The sequence below is a fragment of the Cetorhinus maximus genome, chromosome 20, assembly GCF_964194155.1.
Source record: "Cetorhinus maximus chromosome 20, sCetMax3.hap1.1, whole genome shotgun sequence".
Lineage (NCBI taxonomy): Eukaryota > Metazoa > Chordata > Chondrichthyes > Lamniformes > Cetorhinidae > Cetorhinus > Cetorhinus maximus.
The window spans coordinates 77,160,072-77,181,003 of NC_135898.1; the positions used below are offsets into that span (position 1 = coordinate 77,160,072).

At 39.6% G+C, this 20,932-nt stretch overlaps 1 protein-coding gene across 2 annotated transcripts in view; it reads right to left on the minus strand.

Annotated features, from left to right (window-relative positions):
- ide (insulin-degrading enzyme) overlaps positions 1 to 20,932 on the minus strand; it is a 119,335-nt gene that overhangs the window by 66,875 nt on the left and 31,528 nt on the right. For both annotated transcript variants that reach the window (XM_078564953.1, XM_078564951.1), the window contains exons 7-12: positions 15,926 to 16,088; positions 14,821 to 14,913; positions 14,156 to 14,247; positions 12,920 to 13,000; positions 11,320 to 11,423; positions 1,140 to 1,242 (exon numbers count right to left, since the gene is read on the minus strand). In XM_078564953.1, the coding sequence (XP_078421079.1) occupies positions 1,140 to 1,242; positions 11,320 to 11,423; positions 12,920 to 13,000; positions 14,156 to 14,247; positions 14,821 to 14,913; positions 15,926 to 16,088 (636 nt within the window). The remainder of the gene's footprint in view (positions 1 to 1,139; positions 1,243 to 11,319; positions 11,424 to 12,919; positions 13,001 to 14,155; positions 14,248 to 14,820; positions 14,914 to 15,925; positions 16,089 to 20,932) is intronic.

Sequence of the window (20,932 nt, forward strand, 5' to 3'; positions counted from 1 at the left end):
TCCTCACTAGTCATTAAACCACTCATGACAGAATTCAGCAGCATTACATATGACATTGTGTTAAAGCAACACAAAGGGCACACTGAACGAGAGTGAGAAATTAGGATGGTATAAATCATGGCTTTGCAGTAGGTTGTGATAGACCTATTCTATTGTCATAAAACCTGATAAAGGTTATTGTTTTTCCTCCAAATTAGATTTTCTTTTAAATTTAAAAGTAACTCTGCACTCATAGGATAGATGTATCACAGATCTATTTGAGAGTCCAGACTCTCAGCAACATGATTGGCGTTTAACTGCCTTCTGAAATGGTCTAGCAAGCCATTCAAATCAAGGGTAATAAGGGATGGACAACAAATGCTGGCCTTGCTAGTGATGCCCACATCCTATTAAAGAATAAATTTTTAAAATTAATTCCAAAATTTGTTTCCATACTTCTCACCATGTCCTCAATGGTATGAGCACAGAAAAAAAAAAGAGGGAAAAGACTAAATCACACTGGGCCACAAATTGCTTAGCAATCCTCTAGTCTGTTCTTACAACTGAAAGCTCCCTGAAAGTGGCTTAGCAGAACATCCTAAAGACAGTCTTTAAATGCAAGTTGTGTATTCAAGAATGCCATTAGGAAAAAACTAAACAGCCCCACCCTCACTACAAAAAATGCTGCAACTGCACATAAAATCAATGTGTTTAGTGCACGTCACATCCAAATCTCATTAATCTTCATGACTACAAAATTGTATATTAAATTGCTGGCTTTTATGCTCCATATATATTTTATAAGTTTTCTAGCTGTTCATCAACGTTTGTTAAGATATGAACGGCTGCATTAGATGGAAAATAAAGGCAGCACTTAGCATTTTGATTCCTGCAACCTAAAAAGGACATAAAAATTCATTATTTGTTTTTCCTCAAGTTGGCAGTTTATTGCACAACCAAACTCAAAGATATTTTAGGATATATAGTTTTCCAATTCCATAACTATTTTTTTGTGGAACTGTGCGCGAAAATTGTCCAGTGTAAAATGTGTAACAGAAATTGGTACATTTCAAACAACATTATTGTGTGCACTGAGAAACTAAAAAGAACCAGACTTCAACTAAAACAATTGACATTATCTCTAGGGGTGTTTTGCCCACCTGGATGACATCAGCACCAATGGCTTCCTGCTTGTACTGTGTGCCGTACCATTTCTCTGTTCTGTCAGTTTGTCCTTCAAATGATTTAGAAACCACTGCCACACTGTTAGGGGGAAGCACAGTTGAAATGAAAGAATTAGTGACTAGCATCATTGATTCAGATGCAATATAATCTGAAATTTGAAGCTAGTGATTCATGTCTGTATTGTTAAACCGCTTGGTCACTGTGCAAACTTTGAGAAAAAAAAAGTGTTAAGAGATGGAAATAGTCTAATCAAATTACAACATGCCCAGTGATTGTGATCCATGCTTGTATTTAGCCACGTATAAAAATAGTGGAATGTTTGGCGGCGGGGAGGAGAAAGAGAGGTGGGAGGAAGGAAGGAAATTTCCATGATAATAAAGGCCAGCAATGGAGCTGACAAACTGGTGGCCATATTTCCTTTTAGAATTTATATTTATTTTATCACTGCTTCGATTTTGGCATGCTGTGCTTCAAATAGAATATGGCGAGAAACACGAGGAAAAAAATGTTGTTCTCTGTAATGAAAAGAATTTGATTAGACTAGCAATAACTATTTTATCCTATTATATCCTTATTGCAAAGAAACCAGGTGCCTAAATGAAGCTAGTCAAAAACCTGCAAAAAACAAAGCTGTCTATTATCCAACTCAATTGAGATCAGTTCACATGTCCTGCAGCATTTCCAAAAAAGTCTAATTACCTACCCTGTGAATCTTTCACTTCGGCTACCCTCCGCAACCACAATAGCAGCCTGGAGTTTGCTCTCAGTGGCAACGGAATGGTGCTCATCATTCACCTCACTGACAGTTGCCCAGAGTTTTGCGGGCTTGGCAGCAGAGATTTCCTCATCTCCGGTGTGGGGCTGTGGCATACCTCAGATGGGTACGCAACAGCGACACGCACGCACAGTCCAAACCAGAAAGTAAAGTGGGAAATATAAATTAAATTTAAATAAATTAGATTTAAGTGATTTATAGAAAGTGAAATAAAGATTGGAAAATACAGATGGGATTCAAGGGAGGGGGATAAAAGATGGACAGAACCTAAATGTAAAAATTACTTTTTTTTTGCAAAAATATACTTATTCATAAAATATCTTCAACCACATTCCAAACCATTTCAAAATCACCATTACAAAAGCACAATCAGGTTCAACTTTTACAACATGTATCACAAGGTGCATCAGTACAAACAATGAATATTACAATCATTTGCAGACATTCATTTTGAGCTGTACAGCCTGAGGGGCTCTACACAGTTCCCAGTCCCTCGGTGCACTGTGGCAGAAAGGTCTTAGGCAGCGACCCTTCCCCGTTGCGCCTTTGCGGCAGCTGCCCCAAGCTTTAGTGCGTCCCTCAGCACGTAGTCCTGCACTTTGGAATGTGCCAGTCTGCAACACTTGGTCGGGGACAACTCTTTGCACTGGAAGACCAACAAGTTTCGGGCAGACCAGAGAGCGTCTTTCATCGAGTTGATGATCCTCCAGCTACAGTTGATGTTTGTCTCAGTGTGTGTCCCTGGGAACAGCCCGTAGAGCACAGAGTCCTGTGTCACAGAACTGCTCGGGATGAACCTCAACAGAAACCACTGCATCTCTCTCCAGACCTTCTTTGCAAAGGCACAATCTACAAGGTGAACAACGGTCTCTTCCCCACCACAGCCACCTCAAGGGCAACGTGCCGAGGGGGTGAGACTCCCGGCGTGTAGGAAGGATCTAACGGGGAGGGCCTTTCTCACCACCAGCCAAGCTACGTCTTGGTGCTTGTTGGAAAAGTTCTGGCGATGAGGCATTCTGCCAAATGACTTTGACAGTCTGCTCGGGGAACCATCCCACCGGATCCACCCTCTCCTTTTCCCTCAGGGCCTCTAAGACGTTACGTGCCGACCACTGCCTGATGGACTTGTGGTCAAAGCTGTTTCTCTGCATAAATTTTTCCACGAGGGACAGGTGGTACGGCACGGTCCAACTACTTGGAGCGTTCCGCAGCAGCGTGGCCAGACCCATCCTTCGCAACATCGGGGACAGGTAGAACCTCAGCACGTAGTGACACTTGGTGTTTGCGTACTGAGGGTCTACGCACCGCTTGATGCAGCCACACACAAAGGTGGCCATCAGTATGAGGGCAATGTTGGGCACGTTTTTTCCCCCTTTATCTAGAGGCTTGTACACCTTTGTGTGTGGCTGCATCAAGCGGTGCGTAGACCCTCAGTACGCAAACACCAAGTGTCACTACGTGCTGAGGTTCTACCTGTCCCCGATGTTGCGAAGGATGGGTCTGGCCACGCTGCTGCGGAACGCTCCAAGTAGTTGGACCGTGCCGTCCCTCGTGGAAAAATTGGGACTGGGCTGACCGATCCTTTGTCCCCTTCACTGTCAGAACCCTTTGCGTCCATCAGGAAGGATCCGGGCATAAGAGGAGTGATGATCCTAGGCAGTGGAGGCACTCAGATCAAAGCCTCCCTGTACATGGACGATGTCGCCATCTTCTGCTCGGATCTGTTGTCGGTGCGCAGACTGATCAACATCTGCGACCAGTTCGAACTGGCCTCAGGAGCCAAGGTTAATCGTGGGAAGAGCGAGGCCATGTTCTTCGGGAACTGGGCTGACCGATCCTGAGGCCAGTTCGAACTGGTCGCAGATGTTGATCAGTCTGCGCACCGACAACAGATCCGAGCAGAAGATGGCAACATCGTCCATGTACAGGGAGGCTTTGATCTGAGTGCCTCCACTGCCTAGGATCATCACTCCTCTTATGCCCGGATCCTTCCTGATGGACGCAAAGGGTTCTATGCAACACACGAAAAGAACAGGCAAGAGAGGACAGCCCTGCCTGACTCCAGATTTAATCGGAAAGCTATCTGATTCCTACCCACTGATTGAGACTGCACTACTAATGTTAGTGTAGAGCAGTTGGATCCAATTGCGAATTCCCTCCCCAGACCCCATTTTGGAGAGCACATCCACCATGTAGGTGTGCAATATTCTGTCAAAGGCCTTCTCCTGATCCAGGCTGATGAGGCAGGTATCCACATCCCTGTCCTGTACATAGGTAATCGTATCCCTGAGCAGCACGAGGCTGTCAGAAATCTTCCTGCCCGGCACAGTGCAGGTCTGGTCAGGGTGGATCACCAATTCCAGAGCGGATTTGACTCGATTGGCAATGACCTTGGACAGAATCTTATAGTCCACATTCAACAGTGAAATTAGTCGCCAATTTCTAATTTCCTCCCTTCCCCCCTTGTGCCTGTAGATGAGGGTGATAATGTCTTTCCTCATGGATTCTGACATACTGCTGGCCAGGAGCATACTCTCGTACACTTCTAGCAGGTCTGGGCCGATCCAGTCCCACAGAGCCGAATAGAACTCCGCCGGCAAGCCGTCGCTTCCGGGAGGTTTACTCTTCTCGAAGGACTCAAGGGCCTTAGTCAGTTCGTCAGGAGTTAGCAGTTTGTTCAGGCTCTCCCGTGTACTGTCGTCTAAGACCTCCGTGATAGAGGACAGGAAGGACTGGGAGGCCATGCTCACGGCATACAATCCGGCAAATGTAAAAATTACTTCAGTTCTTTTAATATCTCCAACATTAATTTTAAAGTTGTAAACTTCATGTTGTTTGGCAGTAACCATAACTTATTATACTCTTTAAAAACTCACTCACTTCTGAAAGCAACAACCCTAACTTTTTTTTTTAAAGTTGTTTTTAGTGCAGAACTAGTGGAAAAGTTCAGCTTATCTATTACTATCTTTGACAGTAACTTCAGGATGTCTGCGTTTAACTGTGCATATGCAGACGCCAGAAGTTGCTGCCAAATGTATCTTGCATTAACATTGAGTGCTGCTAGCCTCATTATGATGATAGCAAAATATGAGCAAAAATGGCCAGATTGATTCTGAAAGTGACAATTTGAGTTCAGAGATTTTGGGCTCGGAGTCACTGCCCTTGTGCCAGGAAAGTGTTCCAGACGCAGTCTTTCACACAATTGAAAAGAAATTGAACTCTCCAACAATACACACAATAATTTGATAAAGTGCCACATAACAAGCTTGTCAGCAAAGTTAAAGCCCATGGAATAAAAGGGACAGTAGTAGCATGGATACGAAATTGCCTAAATGACAGGAAACAAAAGTAGTGATGAATGGTTCTTCGAATTGGAGGGGTTCCAAAGGGAATGCTGTTGGGATCCCTGCTTTTCTTGATGACCTAGACTTGGGGATACAAGGCACAATTTCAAAACTTGCAGATGACAAAAATTGGAAGTATTCGCATCTGTGAGGAAGATAGTGATAGATTTCTAAAAGGAATAAGCTGCTGGAATAGGCAGACAAGTAGCAGCTGAACTTTAATGCAGAGAAGTGTGAAGTGTTACATTTGTTCTTCCGATCAAGAACAGGTAATATAGAATAATTGATACAATTCTAAGAGGGTGCAGCAGCAGGAGAACCTGCAGTATAAGTCACTGATGGTGACAGGGCGGGTTGAGAAAGCTGTTAATAAGCCACATGGAATAATGGACTTTCTAAATAGGGGCATAGAGTACAAAAGGAAGTAAAAGAACCCATATAAAACATCGGTTTGGCTTCAACTGGAGTATTGTGTCGAATTCTGAGCACCACACTAGGAAGGATGCGAAGGCATTAGTGAGGATGTAGAAAGATTCAGGGGAATGAATGGTTCCAGGAAGAAGGAACTTCAGTTACATGGATAGATTGGAGAAGCTGGGGCTGTTCTCCTTACAGAAGTTTACGAGGAGATTTGATAGGAGGTGCACGAGTCGTCTGGACAGAGCATATAGGAAGAAGCTGTTCATGTTGTTGGAAGGATCAAGAACCAGAGAATGCTGATTTAAGGTATTTGGCAAAAAAGAGGCAACGACAATAGGAGGAAAAACTTATGCAACAAGTGGTTAGGTTCCGGAATGCACTGCAAGAGAACATGGAGGCAGGTTCAACCACGGTCTTCATCTGAAGAGAAAAATTATTACAGGACTACACGGAAAAAGGTGGGGGATAGGACTAAGTGGGTTGCTCTTACAGACAGCCAGCATGGACATGGGCCAAATGGCCTCCTTCTGTGCAGTAACTGTTCTATAATGTAAAGGCTGCAGAAAACTGAACACAGTTGCTAGCTCAGTAGCAAGGTGGACAAAACTCAGTTTGGCCCATCATGTCCATGCTGGCTACACATATATGTTGAAGGATTGGAGCAAAAATTAAAGCAGATAATGTGAATAAGCTCAAAATTAAATCTGACAACCAAATACCTCCACAACAGCCAATCAAAAATCTATCACAGTATTGCAACTTTTTCACTTTCTTTTTGGGCTTCTGATGAAAGTTGTACTATTTGTGCCATCATTTTCATGCTGTATTCACCTAGACAATTTTGTATCCATGCTACTACTGTCCCTTTTATTCCATGGGCTTTAACTTTTTACAGCTGCATTCCAGTCTCTTGGTGTCAAATATGGCTGAGTCTACAGGTAGACCAGAGCACTCTCTGCTCAAGCTTTTGACAATATAGACTCCCTTTCTTCATTATTGTACCCAACTGTACTTGGGAGACCCCCTGTACAAAACTCCTGATTTGTGGCATAGAGCTGTCAGTGACAGGCTCCATTTCCCACTACTATAAAATAATCAAAGCTTGCTTCAAGGCTTCTACTCCATTTTCTCCTTCCCAATTTCTTAAAATTTTCTTGAACTGCCTGATCATATATTTGTATCATTGTGATGTTTGGTTGCCTACAACCAGGGTGTGGTGAAGCAGGTAGAACAGGGTGAATTGTTTTCTCCCTAACCGAATGCCAGCCTAGTCACATTACCAATGGTAATTTGGCCCTTTCTACCCTCAACATTTACCATGTTATACCTCAACTTTCAACTTTATGGTTCTAGCTTCTTGGTTGCTTTATTATTTTTGTGTCTCTGATTTTGCTCTTCTGACAGTGAAAGCTTTATTCAAATTGTGCTGGATATGTTTTTATTTTTAAATCATTAAACATTTCTTAAAAATTTGTGCAACAAAAGCCCTTGGTGTGAACAGGACTAGTTTTAGTTGCAGGTTCGCTCATATAACTTAAAAAAATATATCCCATCTCGCATGCAGGGCAAGGTTTTTGAAAATAAAGTTTTAACTCCTGCTACCTCAGGGGGGTTTCTCCCCAATCCCAATGGGAAGCACCAAACCTTCATCAGGTACCTCCCTCGATCAACAACTTGAGTGTATAAGGAAAATTAAATCCATGTGCCATCTTTGCATGGTTCATCATACTGGCACATTTACCAGACCTCTAACAGCATATTAACCAGTCATCTAACAATATGATTTTCGGCTTAAAAAATAATTCAACTGCCTAAAAATTAGTCAAAATATAACTTTAATAAAATTACTTTATACTAATATTTTACCTAAATCAATTGCGTGGATGCACAGGCTGGTAGAAAAGGAAACATATCCAAGAAGCTTGCATTTTCACCCAATGCATCGTGTTAATTTTAGTCTTTTTTCAATTATTTCTTTAGCATTTGTATGAATGCCCTGCATGCCACATTAATTTGGAAACATCACAGTGTGTATTATGGAAGCTTTCTTGCAACCAGCTAAAATTGTGCTGACAACATGCAGTTTCTGCAACAAAAAGTGATGGTTGATTCACTATCTCATAAAAACAGCCCAAGGGAAACTAAACTTAATTTGCAGTAGATTTCAGCACAGAGTTTTATATTGTGACAAAACATTTAGGGAACACAGAGGGGACTAAACTAAGTTTTGGTGACCTGCTGGCGGAAACTGGGTTGATCAGAGCCTCGAGGATTTTCACCTTTAAGCCAACCCAGTGACAGAATAGTCCAGTCATTACGGTCAGGAAGAATACTCTGACTACAGCAAACAATTGTTACAGAATCATAGAGTGATACATCATCAGAAGTGGCCATTCAGCCGATTATGCCTTTGCCAGCTCATTTAAAGAGCTATCCAACTAATTCCACTCACCTGCTTTCCCCCCACAGCCCCGCAGATTTTTTTTATCTTCAAGTATCTATCCAATTCCCTTTTGAAAGTTACAATTAAATTCACTTCCAATACTCTTTCAAGAATTCCATTCTAGGTCACAATAATACACTATGCCACTGGCTCTTTTACCATTATGTGGTGATTTAAAAAAAAAAAATTGAATTAGAATACTATCATCTTTAATTAATCACCATCCATGTTCCAGTCTTCTGGCAATGCAGGGTTAGGTTCAGCATCACATCAACTTTTCACACTGAAATTTTGTACTGCAGAAATGGGAAGACACTGATAGGTCATTGCACCCAGCAATTATTACAAGCATGTACTCGTCAGGCAGAGTGCATGATCAACAACTCTCTTATAAAAGATGACAAATTTAAATCTGAACAAGTGCCCTCTAGTGCCCCAGTACAAAATCCATTATTCTTCTAATCCCCACCACTCTGTTGCAGTGACAATTGGTTTCTGATTGCAATGAAGGCTTAGGAGAAATCTTGTAGTATAACCTTGTCCAAGTTTATTTCATGTACATCTGTTAGGAGAACCTGCACCACAGAATCTCTTATTCTCAGGTATTCAATATTTTTGAAAAGAAAACATTTAACTTGCTATAATGTGTTTAATGAGTATGATTATTTAGTTCATTAATTAGTACAAGCACAAGTCTACACTCAAGAAACCACAATGACCCTTCTATTTTTGGAATTTTCATCTGGCAAAGGCCTGCAGATTCCAGGCAACTTATTTATTTCTAGAATTTTCATAATAAATAGTTCAGGCTATTTAACACAATTATGCTAATCACATTCTAAATGCAAACATGGCCCAGCTCAACTTGACAACAGAGTTAACTGATTCTGGGGATTACTGTCTCCCCATAAAAACACATCAAAATTGACATTGATACTGCAAATACTCGAGTGTCTTGAAACAAAAAAAAATCAAATCATTCTCTTTAATATTCACACTGTCCTTGAGAAAATTGCCTCAAAAGTTTTTGGAATTTCTGTAATGCATTTAAAATTGTGAAACTAAAGAACTGGATTTGGTTTTCAAAGCAGATAATGGGCATCATGTAGCCAAATGATGCAAAACGTTAGCATGTACAGGCACAGCTATGCCTTAAATGTTGTTACCTTACATTATTGCAAAGTAGCTTAAAAGTACTGTTAAATTCATGTTTAACTGTACTTCATTAACTGATAGTACACGTGAGTAATCATTCTAATGTTGGCCTGCTGACATCTTAAGGAGAATCTGCAGCTCTTTTCCAAACTAACCAAAAGTCTTAATCATCCAAATGCAAGGCATGAAACAGCCCTTAAGTCTGTCCAGAGAACAAATTTTTACATCATACTATATGTATTATGGGGCATCACAAAGAAGTAGTAATGTCAGTGCAAAATATGCATTCATGGCTGCAAGGGTCATATTTAGCAATCCTCACATGCTTCCTTTCTAGAGTTGCAGGTGGGATCTTGCAGCAGCAGGTAGCTAGTAAAAACCTTGGAGGACAAAGCAATCAAAATAACCAACAGTACCCATCACTGACTGAAAATCTAACACATTTTCTTGTTATCCCTTATCTTTAGAGGCTGACACAATTAAATCCTGATAAACTTAGAATAATTCCTCGCAAGCTGTGAGCTTGAAAATTAAGAACATAGGCCACAAAATTAGGGACATTATTTTGCAACACAGTGCTATCAACTTGCAAGTTAATAAACTTTTTCATTTTTGTATTATTTGTTTCTAATATATCATATTGTTATGGTCGTCACAAATCCATTTTAAACTTTTTAAGCATTTGTTTGGTTCGTGATCATTTTTTTTGCCTCTTCCCAATCACTTCCAGAGATTAACATCTGTGTTGATTGTTTTAAATGATTTACCATGAAATAAAGAGGTATCTATCCTCCTGATAAGTGTGGGCACCAAAGAGAGCGCAAATTTTGGCATTCTTAATTTCCCAACTTATCCTAATTTCGGGATGAATAGCTTTAAGCTTGGAAAGGCAGTTTTAAATTGCAGATTTTTGATCTACAAGAGAGTCAAGGGTTATGGAGGCAGGCAGAAAAGGGAGGTGGGGATGGGGTTGAGGCCCCCATCAGATCAGCCCTGATCTTATTGAATGGTGAAGTAAGCACGAGAAGCCAAATGGCCTATTCCTGCTCCTATTTCTTATGTTCTAAAAAATTTCAGGAATGCTACTTCAAAATCATAACAGGGTTTTACCAGGATTGCAAAATCAGAATGTTCCAGCTAAAATCAGAGCAGTTGAGAGCTCAGTGGTTGATAGCTGCCACACAAATTAAATTTCTATCAGATTCCTCAAATTCAAGGTAAGACAGAATTTTACAGTAAAAAAACATTAAAAAAAAGATTTAGTTAACATTGTTAGCCTATGTACAAAGTGACAGCAACTTTCTGCAACCACATTTAGTTAAATGCAGAAATCCAGATGTCACTGTTCAAGATGCCCTGAGCTTCCAAAAGCTGAGAGAAAAATGGCATCATCATGCAAGAACATTGAATGTCATGAAGTTCCTGTACTTACCTCATACATATGCACTAAACTCAGCAGGAAAAGTTACTGCCAAACAATTGCTGTAAATTAACTTTTACAAGAAGAGTGTCTCATTACTTCACCTTTCAATTATTGGAGATATTTCTCCAAAAATATTTTTTAAAATGTTAAATCTTTTTCTTTCCGACATTGACAACGAATTCAATATTCCAACTGACACTTGCTGGTTCAGACTGTGCTGCTCAGTAACAATTCTACAACCAATTTATGGAGACACAATGTTGCTTGTCTTGTTCACACAAGTTCCAAATACCCTGCAGATGAACTGTATTTTGGGATGATTGGCTAACAGGAATGTACCATATAAAAGCCAATAAAAAGTCTATAGGCAAGTGCAAATGTAATGAATCGCTGGCAACATTCATTCACTGATGAGGAAAATTTATAAACATCAGTAAATGGCTGATTTGGAAGTTACTGGGCCACCTTTGAGAGATGATTAACTTCAAAACATCTGCTGATTCAGTAACACAATATAGGAGTCATTTTTTTAATTTCACACTTTCATGCCAGAAGATTGGAAAAGCAACCACTAATAGTACAAGAGTAAACTTACCGCACAGTTTCTGGTCTAAGTTTTTCCAGGACCATTTGAATTAAGTCAGCCCTAAACTCTTCTAGCAGGTATTCAGCTGCAAGCACTTCGTGGATGGGATAGTACTGGAACGTTAAAAAAAATTATATGAATATACAGCAAGAAATGAACATAAATCGACCATGGGCTGTACACGCTCAATTTCAAAGACAGTGAGTTACAGTTTACACAGCAAAAGGGGACAAATTTTCAGAATGCAATTGCAAAATACTGGTAAAAGCTTCAGACTTCCATGCAAAGAATTTGGGTTTTGCCAAGCACTCTAGTGCTTTTACATTTCCTTCAAGGAAAATCCTAAATTGAAATGAAACGAGTTATTCAACAAATGGCACAGATTATACACTGGGCAACATTAGCACAATGGGCATGTAATAGCTTTAATAGAAGTACTTCCACAAGCTACCTTTGTTAAGCTACACATAGTATGCTGAAAATTTACAGTTGATGTCATGGTTATCGTTTACTCAATCACATTTAACACTGTGTTCAATTGTGAGCACAAAGATTTGGACGAGAAAACAAAAGCTCTCTTCAGTCTCTCTTATGCCACCTACCATCATGTGGACTGTACCCCGACTGCTGCTGAGTAGCGAGTGGATACAAAAACATGGCTAGGCACTGCTCAATCTACAGTCATAAAATATAATCTCTTGCTGTTGGAAGCGCCCAAATCTCTGCTCTATGGGCCCTCTTGGCAAGACCAAAATGAGAAGCCCTCTGAGCATATATGCATCCCATCATTCGCATTACACCATGTTTAGAAATGGACCACCACCGCAAGATCAGTATGTTTAAAAACAACTTCACCTTTTCTAAGTTCATCTCTTATCCACCCAAAACACTCACGATGAAACTCATTAGGAGGCAGAATCCCACAGCTCCGAGTTGTCAGGTACAACAATCTCTACCTAGATACACGTGTGTAGGGATAGGTAATACATCTTTCCAATTTAAAAGGAGCTCTTATGTTATCCTTTGAGCTATTATGATTACAACAATTTAGTTTCTAACAGTAATGATACCCATTTTGTTCTATCCAGGGCCAGGGTACAGTAGAAATCAGGGTAAAGTGTTACTTTGAGAGTAACATACTTTGAAAGTGAAGTATTTATCCCAAGTGACAACTCTATATACTCCCCACCCTGATAAGGCTCCCAATAAATCACCTCCACATGCTGCTTGGGAACAATGTATTGTAAATCAGTGCTCAGCAAGAATGGTGTTAAGCAGTGACTTCTAAGTGCCAGAGAGAATGAAAATGATCTCAAATAGGGACAGCACTGGAGGCATCTATACTCACTAACCATCAAACCTGTCAACTGCTAGGGATAAGTAGATTTAAAAGCAGAGGTCATGGGAGAAGTACTTTGAAGTATTTCACCTTTTCCCTAGTCCTTCCTTTATTGTGGCATTCTCATTTGTCATTACACTTGCTGAAAGCAACAGGGTTATAAAAAAGTGGCTAATCTTAGAACAACAATTTTTAAGAAGTACTGCAGAGAACAATATTAAAATAGAGAAATAAAATTAAAATAGTTGCAAACAAGGAATCTTTACATACATGTAACGAGCCAGCAAGTTTTGAGGTGTAGCCACGTGGTCGTTCTTTATCTTTGAACCTAAATGCCATAGCATTCAAATCCTAAATTTTAACAATAAAAAGCTATTAATAGTCATTTGCTGAAGGAACTTAAGATATTCATAGCTTCAATTACTGCAGCATTTGGAAACAAATATAGTGGTCACAGCCTGAGCCCAAATATTAAAAAGCATTGAACAATAGAAAAATGCTATAGTGATTCTCAAGTTAGACTGTCATTTCATTGCTGTGACCCAATAGTTCAGTTGATATGCATTGTGTAAATGAGTTGCAAAGGCTTGGAAAGCTCAGATCTGTGCCAAATAGTCTGAGTTTAGGTGGGGTGATGGGAAGGGTGCAGCAGCTGGCCTCACGATAGGGAAAAAAGTTGTGGTTTCCCAATCCCAGTGGCTATCCCTGATCCCAGCTGGAAAATGCACGACCGGACACCAGGCTTGGACACACTGCAGCCAAAATAGAATAAATTGCCCATCAACATTCACTGCCTAACCTCACACAAGAATGGTCACTCACTCTGGTAAGGCAACAGGGCATTTGGCACCCTCAGAACCACACTCCAGCAAGAGTCAATACCTTCAGGTAGAAGTTGGGGGCACGCGAAGGGGGAAGAAGAGATGGCAAAACAATTCAATCAATTCACAACTACCTCAAGGTAGCCTCAAATTGTTTTTGTTTATACAGATATCTTTATAAAGGAAAATGATCCGGGTTGGATAATATAACACTATCTTGTCAAATTATAGTAAATACCACTTTATTTCCATGCTTGAATAAACATTAAATTTTTTAAAATATCCCTTTTCATGAATAAATACAACCCCTAATCGAGTTAATTCATTTTTTAAAACAATCTTAAAGTCTGACCAAAGTGTGCATCTGCAATGTTGCAAACACATCCCTACCTCTCCTCTACATAGTTCCCTGAGTAAAAAGGTTTCGTGCTTCGCTAGCCGATTACTAAATATTATTAGTGGTACCAGTTCTATACCCAAAGTGAAATATTAGCAGCACAAAGGGTAGCAGAACACAATTTCTGATCCATATTATTTAGTAAGTTATTTTATTTTCTCAAGTTGCCCATTGAGCATCAGTGTAGGTCTTTTCCCTGTTTACTTTCTGCAGTGTTTTACGGATTCACTTTTAATATGTGATTTGCAAGAGTTCAATGATCAAATCAAGACAGGTTTTGGTCATTACCTTGCACTCCTGGAAAACCCACTCTTGTGGCCCTTCTGAACGCAGTTTATTAATATACTGGAACATGTGTAGAATTATATCATCAACATGCACTGCATAAATAATAGCATGGAAAGAAAAGACAAAGTTACATATCACTAGCATGAATTACAAATCCCTGAATCTTTCATTTGCATTTTTTTTAAGTGTACACAGAACATGTTGTTTCCTTGTAAGAAAGTAAGCGGATCCTCCTGCTTGGAATATTAGCTTTTCAAATCAAATCATGACTCCAGTCCAAATACACTCAATGTGCCAGTAATTTCTAGCTAACAAAAAAATGCTGTCCTAACATCAGTTCCCATAAACTCTACCTTTATGCATTCCAAACCAATAAATACTTGAGCAAGTTTCTAAAAAGTTGTAAACCTTGGGGTACATCTCACATCAAGTACAACTTCAGCTTCATTTTTGCCAACCTTGATGCCAAGTGCACTCCAATGGCATCCCTGCCTTGGAACAGATTTAATTTTTCTAATTTTTTTTTAAAAACGGGAATAGCACATTACTAAACTTTTGACATGCATTATTTGAGTGTAAACAGAAAGGCTGCTTACAACTCTAGTATAACAGAAGTTTAAAAAGAACATAATCATAGTTGCTTTTAAAATGAATCCTGTACTTACCCAGCCCTTCCTCAGTAAGATCCACATTAATGATGAAAAACATAAAACCTTTAGCTCCTTCTTTTTGCCCTCCAACAAGAGTATTAACCCAACCTGGAAAGCAAGAGAAAAAGCAATTAAATCTTTTCACTTTGAAAATCTACATGATTCTCTAGAGTCACCATAATAAATAAAACAACATTAGATATTTTGAGAAACGAACTGAAATGCTAGCATTTCACACTTCGACATTTAGAAACAGTTAACGAAATAGTGCTTTAGGACAACAAACTGATGCACCACATTGTCTTGCACAACAGCACAATCCAATGTTATAGGCGAGAATATTGATGCATTACTGCATGGTTTGAGAAATGACACTACTACAGCATAATGTATTGATGTGCTAACATACTATAGGATAATGCATTGATGTACTAATGCACTATAAAATATTACACAACAGAATGTAGTAGCTCAGCATACCAATCCATTAACATGCTGTATAATATTACAGGGCAATAGGGTTTGAACTGTATACTGGTCACACTGTTAGCTCTCGATCCTGACAAGGCTTCAGGACAGGAAAATAAACCGGCAAGTCACCAATGTCCACTTGTGCGCGTACGATGAACAAACATTCAGCACTAAGAAGCTGAATGCTTTCCTTTTAGTTGTGTGGGAGAGTAAAGAGAGAAAGAACGAGAATGAGGGAAGATAGCAGAATTGAACCAGGCATAAAACAGATCTTTAAACTATATATAGAAAGGGAAACTTGGAGTTCCTTATAATCAAACTTCTGAATTTTGCTCAATTTTTGTTGCCTCAAATGTAAACAAGCATTTTTAATATCTGAATAATCCAACTTGTAAATGAGTCACACTGAACTGGGGAGGTATTGAAACAGAGACCAGGTGTCTCCTTGCAAAAGGGAGGGATGGGACAAGTTAAAAAAAAGAAAAAAGCTAATACCCTGACATGTCCATTGAAAACTCAAAAGGCATCACTGGTAGCTGACAAAAAAAAACTTCAACAGTACATATAAACCTAATAAAAAAGGGGGCGGTGTGGAGAAAGGAAAAAAAATTACTGGTGTACATTTCCCAGGTATAACATTCAGTATTACCTTTGGATTTCAGTTCTGACAGGAGACTCCCTGGTCCTTCATGGCCGATCAAATGTCCGAGGTAGTGGCCTGGATTTGATTTGTAATATTTCTGAAGGTCTGGTATAGGAAAAGTGACATAAAGATTCCGGATGTCCTTGATAGGTACCACCTTATATAGTTGCTGTAAAATAATTTTAATCAGTTCCATTAGTGATTTCTATAATATTAATTTGGATTTTAATTTCTCCTGCACATATACAGTTCGGTTTTTAAAACATAAGTAATTTTCCCATACACAAATAGCTGTCGTCTGAATTCACAATGTTTGTTTCGTTAAGGATAGCTTCAGATGTAACGCACAAAGCTTTTTTTTAAAAAACATAAATGCTTTGAAGTTATCATTTCTGCAAGAATGCACACATTGCTCTCCCAAATCAATTTTGTTGCATTTCTTTATGCAACAAATGCAAACAAAAATGCAAGCAACAAAACTCTTGTAAACACAAATACACAATGTATGTGCAATAGCTGAGCGTACAGCAATAAAATGTGTGATCAGCCTTTTTTGTAACAAAATGCAGTCTTGCAGGTGAATCTATTCTAAACATGATGACAATGAAGACCAGTACAACTACAAAGGAGCGCTTTAAACATGTCCCAATTTGTTTTGCTATGCCATACTTTCCTCAACATCTTATCAATGAAGAGGAGGGCTGGGTATGGAACACAGCTTTTATGATTCAGTTTTTAAAGGAGCCCATTCTCACATTTTGTGGGCTTATATGCCAGACTTTTTAATTCCCATTGAAAAATGGTTTCAAGCATTATACAGTCAATAAACTGTATTCGTTACAAGCATGCCATTGTATGAAAGGCTAAAACTTCCAGAAGTTAACGTTGAATAATATGATATGGAGACTGGCTTTTAGCCAGCATTTGATCCAGTGTAGTGTCCTTGACAGGACATCTGTCATTTCTGTGAGCAGGACAAGCAACAGGAAGGCTCTTCAATCAATCAGCCTGAAGAATCTTCACAGGCACGCAGAGTCTAACCAGGAAGTATAATTTGCTTTCTTTACACGATTTAAATCGAAGTAAAAATTGGAAAAGAAAGATGGGTAAGGGGGCGAGCAGGGAAGAAGGACGACAAAATATATACTTTAAATCTCCAACACAAATTAACTTCTGAAGGAATGAGACTCTGTATTTCTAATATTATGGACAACACTGACAGGGAGAGAAGCAAAATACTGCAGATGCTAGAAACCTGGGGTGGTATTTTACAGCCCCATCACGGTGAGGGCAGGGCCAGAAAATGCAGCAAGTCCATTGACTCCAGCAGGATCAGAAAATCCCACCAGCGGGAGGGGGCGTAAAATTCCACTCCTGAAATAAAAACAGAAAATGCTGGAAATACTCAGGTCAGGCAGCACCTGTGGAGAGAAACAGCTACAATTTCACCAAAACTGAGGAAAGTTAGAGAGGAAGAAGGGACAGGACAATTTAAATTACAAAAGATTTCATGGTACTAAAGCCAAAAGAGTGGTAATGGCACAAGCAAGAAACAAAAGATGTGTCTAGATGAGGTCTGAGTGACAGGATAGCAGCTGTCTGAGTGCAAAGTAAAAGGGTTAAGAAAGAATCAAGCGAAGAACTGAACTAGCAATAAAAAGCACAAAGCAAAATGGGCAGAAGTTATGACCTAAAATTGAACTCGGTAGCAAGTCCAGAAAGCTGTAAAGTGCTGAGTCAAAAGATGAGGTGCTGTTCCTCGAGCTTGCATTGAGCTTCACTGGAACATTGTAGCAGGCCAAAGGGCAGAAAGATCAGAGTGGAAGCAAGGTGAAGAATTGAAATGACAAGCAACAGGAAGCTCATGGTCATGCTTGCAAACTGGAAAGAGAGGGTCCACAAAACAAATCAACTTCCCAGGGAAGCCAAAGGCAGACTGGGTGATACAGATTACCAACTGTATAAATTGGGCATAAAAATGAATCAAAAAGGTTAATAAAATGTGAGTCTTTATAAATGAGAGCTAGAGTAGAAAGCGATGAAAGTTTCGGTCCAGCTATAAAAGCCGTGGTTAGAGCACCTCTGGAGTACTAGGTACAGATCTGGGTACTGCACCTTAAAAAGGATATATTGGCATTGGAATAATTACTGTATAATGCAATAAGGGTTTCAAATGTTAGATTATGAGGGGAGTAGTACATAAACTAGACTTGTATTCCCTAGAATATAGAAGGTTAAGGGGGTTATTGGATTGAGATTTCTGGATTTTGAAAGGAATTGGTAGCATAGGCGAGAAAATGTTTCCACTGGTGGGGAAATTTAGGATTGGAGACAATGTTAAAATTAGTGCTGAACCGTTGGGAAAGGAATTAACAATTGCTTCTTCATAAAGAGGTAGCAGATGTGTGGAACTCTCTCCCACAAGAGCATTAAATGCTGGCTCAGTTAATAATCTGAGACTGACAGGTTTTTGCTGGACAATAGTATAAATGGACATGGAGTCAAAGCAGATGGATGGAGGCAAGTTACAGATCAGCCATGATCTGATTGAATGGTAGAACAGGTTTGAGGAGTTGAATAGAATGGGTCCTCTTCCTAAAACATGGATTGAGGGTTTCAGTGGCAATGGACTGAGGTGAAGGCCAACAAAGTTATGAAACTGAATGAAGGCAGCTTTTGGGAGAGGAGCTCAGTTGAGGGTCAGAAAGGATTTAGAGGTCACAAATAGTTTGATTCAGTTGGTGATAGAGGCCAAGGAGGGGGATGGAGTTGATGGTAAGATTTCAGTTTTGTGTTGGTGGTCAATGGTGATGGTTTCAGTCTTCCTAAAATTCAGTTGGAGAAAATTCAATCCATTCAAGGCTGGACGCCAGATTAAAATGTCTGATAGTACCAAGGCAGTGGAGAAGGCTGACAGGTGGAAATTAGAGCTGCATGCCATTAGAATACATGTGGAAGCAGACCCCATATCCATGCATGACATCACCAAGGAGCTGCATGCCATTAGCATACATGTGGAAGCAGACCCCATATCCGTGCAAGACATCACCAAGGAGCAGCATGTAGATAAAGAGGGGTAAAGAAGAAACTCCAAGAGAGAGCTCCCAGCAGAGCAGCGTAGGAACAAGAGGAGAAGCATTGCTTCTATAATTTCTCTACAAATCGCTTTGACCCTGTCCAGCATTTTCCAATATACTGTTATTAACTGGACTCATCATTGCATTTCTCAGTTCAATCCAAAGGGATTCTGTTTGAACCAATTCACCATTTACAGTTTAGTGCTAGAATATTGTCTCTACTGCTGCTAACTCTGTGATGTTTCTTTCTCTCTGGAAGTTTATGTAGTAAGCTGCCCCACTGTTTCATTATTCACAATTTACATTAATAACTTGGATTCAGAGGCTAAATGCAAATTTAGACAAACACCAAACTAGAAAGGGCATTTGAACTTGAGTTACAAAGTGAGATTCATTAGACAAAATATCTAAGTGGGTGCAACAATGAAAGATGACACTTGCAAAGTACCGTACATAGGAGGGAAAAAAAATAACAGGAGAATTACGATACAAATAGAAGAAACGAAGGTAAACTGGAGTGATTCAGTTATTTTAGCAGACTCAACAAAATAAACAGAATGCTGAGCTACACAGCCAAAAACAGTTTGATCTGTGGTATCACTCAGAGTCAAAAGATTTCAGTTTCTTGTTCCAGTCTAGAATTTCAGAATGACATTTGGCCAATAATTCAGCACATCACTGAGGGAATGCTATACTCTAAGAAGTACTGTCTCAAAGACCTCAAGCACTACATGAAGAATACTAAGTTGTTTCCCAGTCTCCTGGCCAAAATTCTTCTCAACTAACTCCACCAAAACCAATCACTTATTGTATTGCTGTACACAAGAATTGCTCCTTCATCTGGCTACAGTGACTGTACTTTAGACTATCCAGAGGGGTGGAACAGGCACTACATCAATGCAGTTTCTTTCTCTTTGTTCCAATTAGTAAAGCACATGTAAGGGGAAAATCATGATTAAACAATATAGCACTCTGGTCAGACCATACTTCAAATAATTTGTCCTGTTATGTCACCAAGAGAAAAAATATAGATAAAAAGGTGGTTCAGAGAAAAGCTGCGTCATTGGTCTCTAGTGTCAGAAAATTGAGTTATGAGCAATCGGGAATCATAAGCTTCTGATCTTTCAAAAGGAGATCATGTGTATTTAGAATCTACATAAAATGGTATAATAGCAGGGAGAAAAAAGTGAAGCCCCAATTGAGATACAAATAGGAATAGTTTCAAAACAATAGAAGATAAACTTATGGTTGATGTCCGGAATGTATTCAAGCTAAAAGAGAAGACCCCAGAGAAGAGGACTTCTGCATATTATAGTGAACAAAAAACAAACATTTAAGCAACTGTTGGATGCACTAGAGACTGGGGTAGTAACAGTAAGGTCTTTCAGGAACAGTCAAAATGTCTCAAGTGGCCTTCATTTGCACCCATCTTGTGTCCTGAATAATTTCCATTTGTCGGACCGCTTGACCCAAACATTTCTGAATACGGAATTCTCCAACAGGGCAAGAGAAGGTGGGGTGGGCAGACAACACCACATGAACCAATGCTTTTGGCCTCACTTTTGCAAAACAAGCATTAACTAAGATTCATAGAGGTGGTCACTGAGGCGCAACTTCTGCATGTCATAGCTCTTCTGAATAAGTGAGGTTATGGAGTGAAGACGGTTGGAGGTAATGTGTCAAGATTTTGTAGAAATATAATTACCTTGCAAGCATTTTCTTCTGGAGTTCTGTTAATGATGTGGCACACAATAAAAAAAGTACAGCATAGAAAGTAGTAACTTAGGCCATCATATCTGCACCAGCTCTTAGCCAAATTAAATTAAAAACTAATCCCCCACTTTCCTCATCTCCCCATACTTCTGTACTTTTCTCTAATTCTAATATTTATCTGATTTTCCTTAAAGGATGTAGCAAACTCTAATTTGACCACACT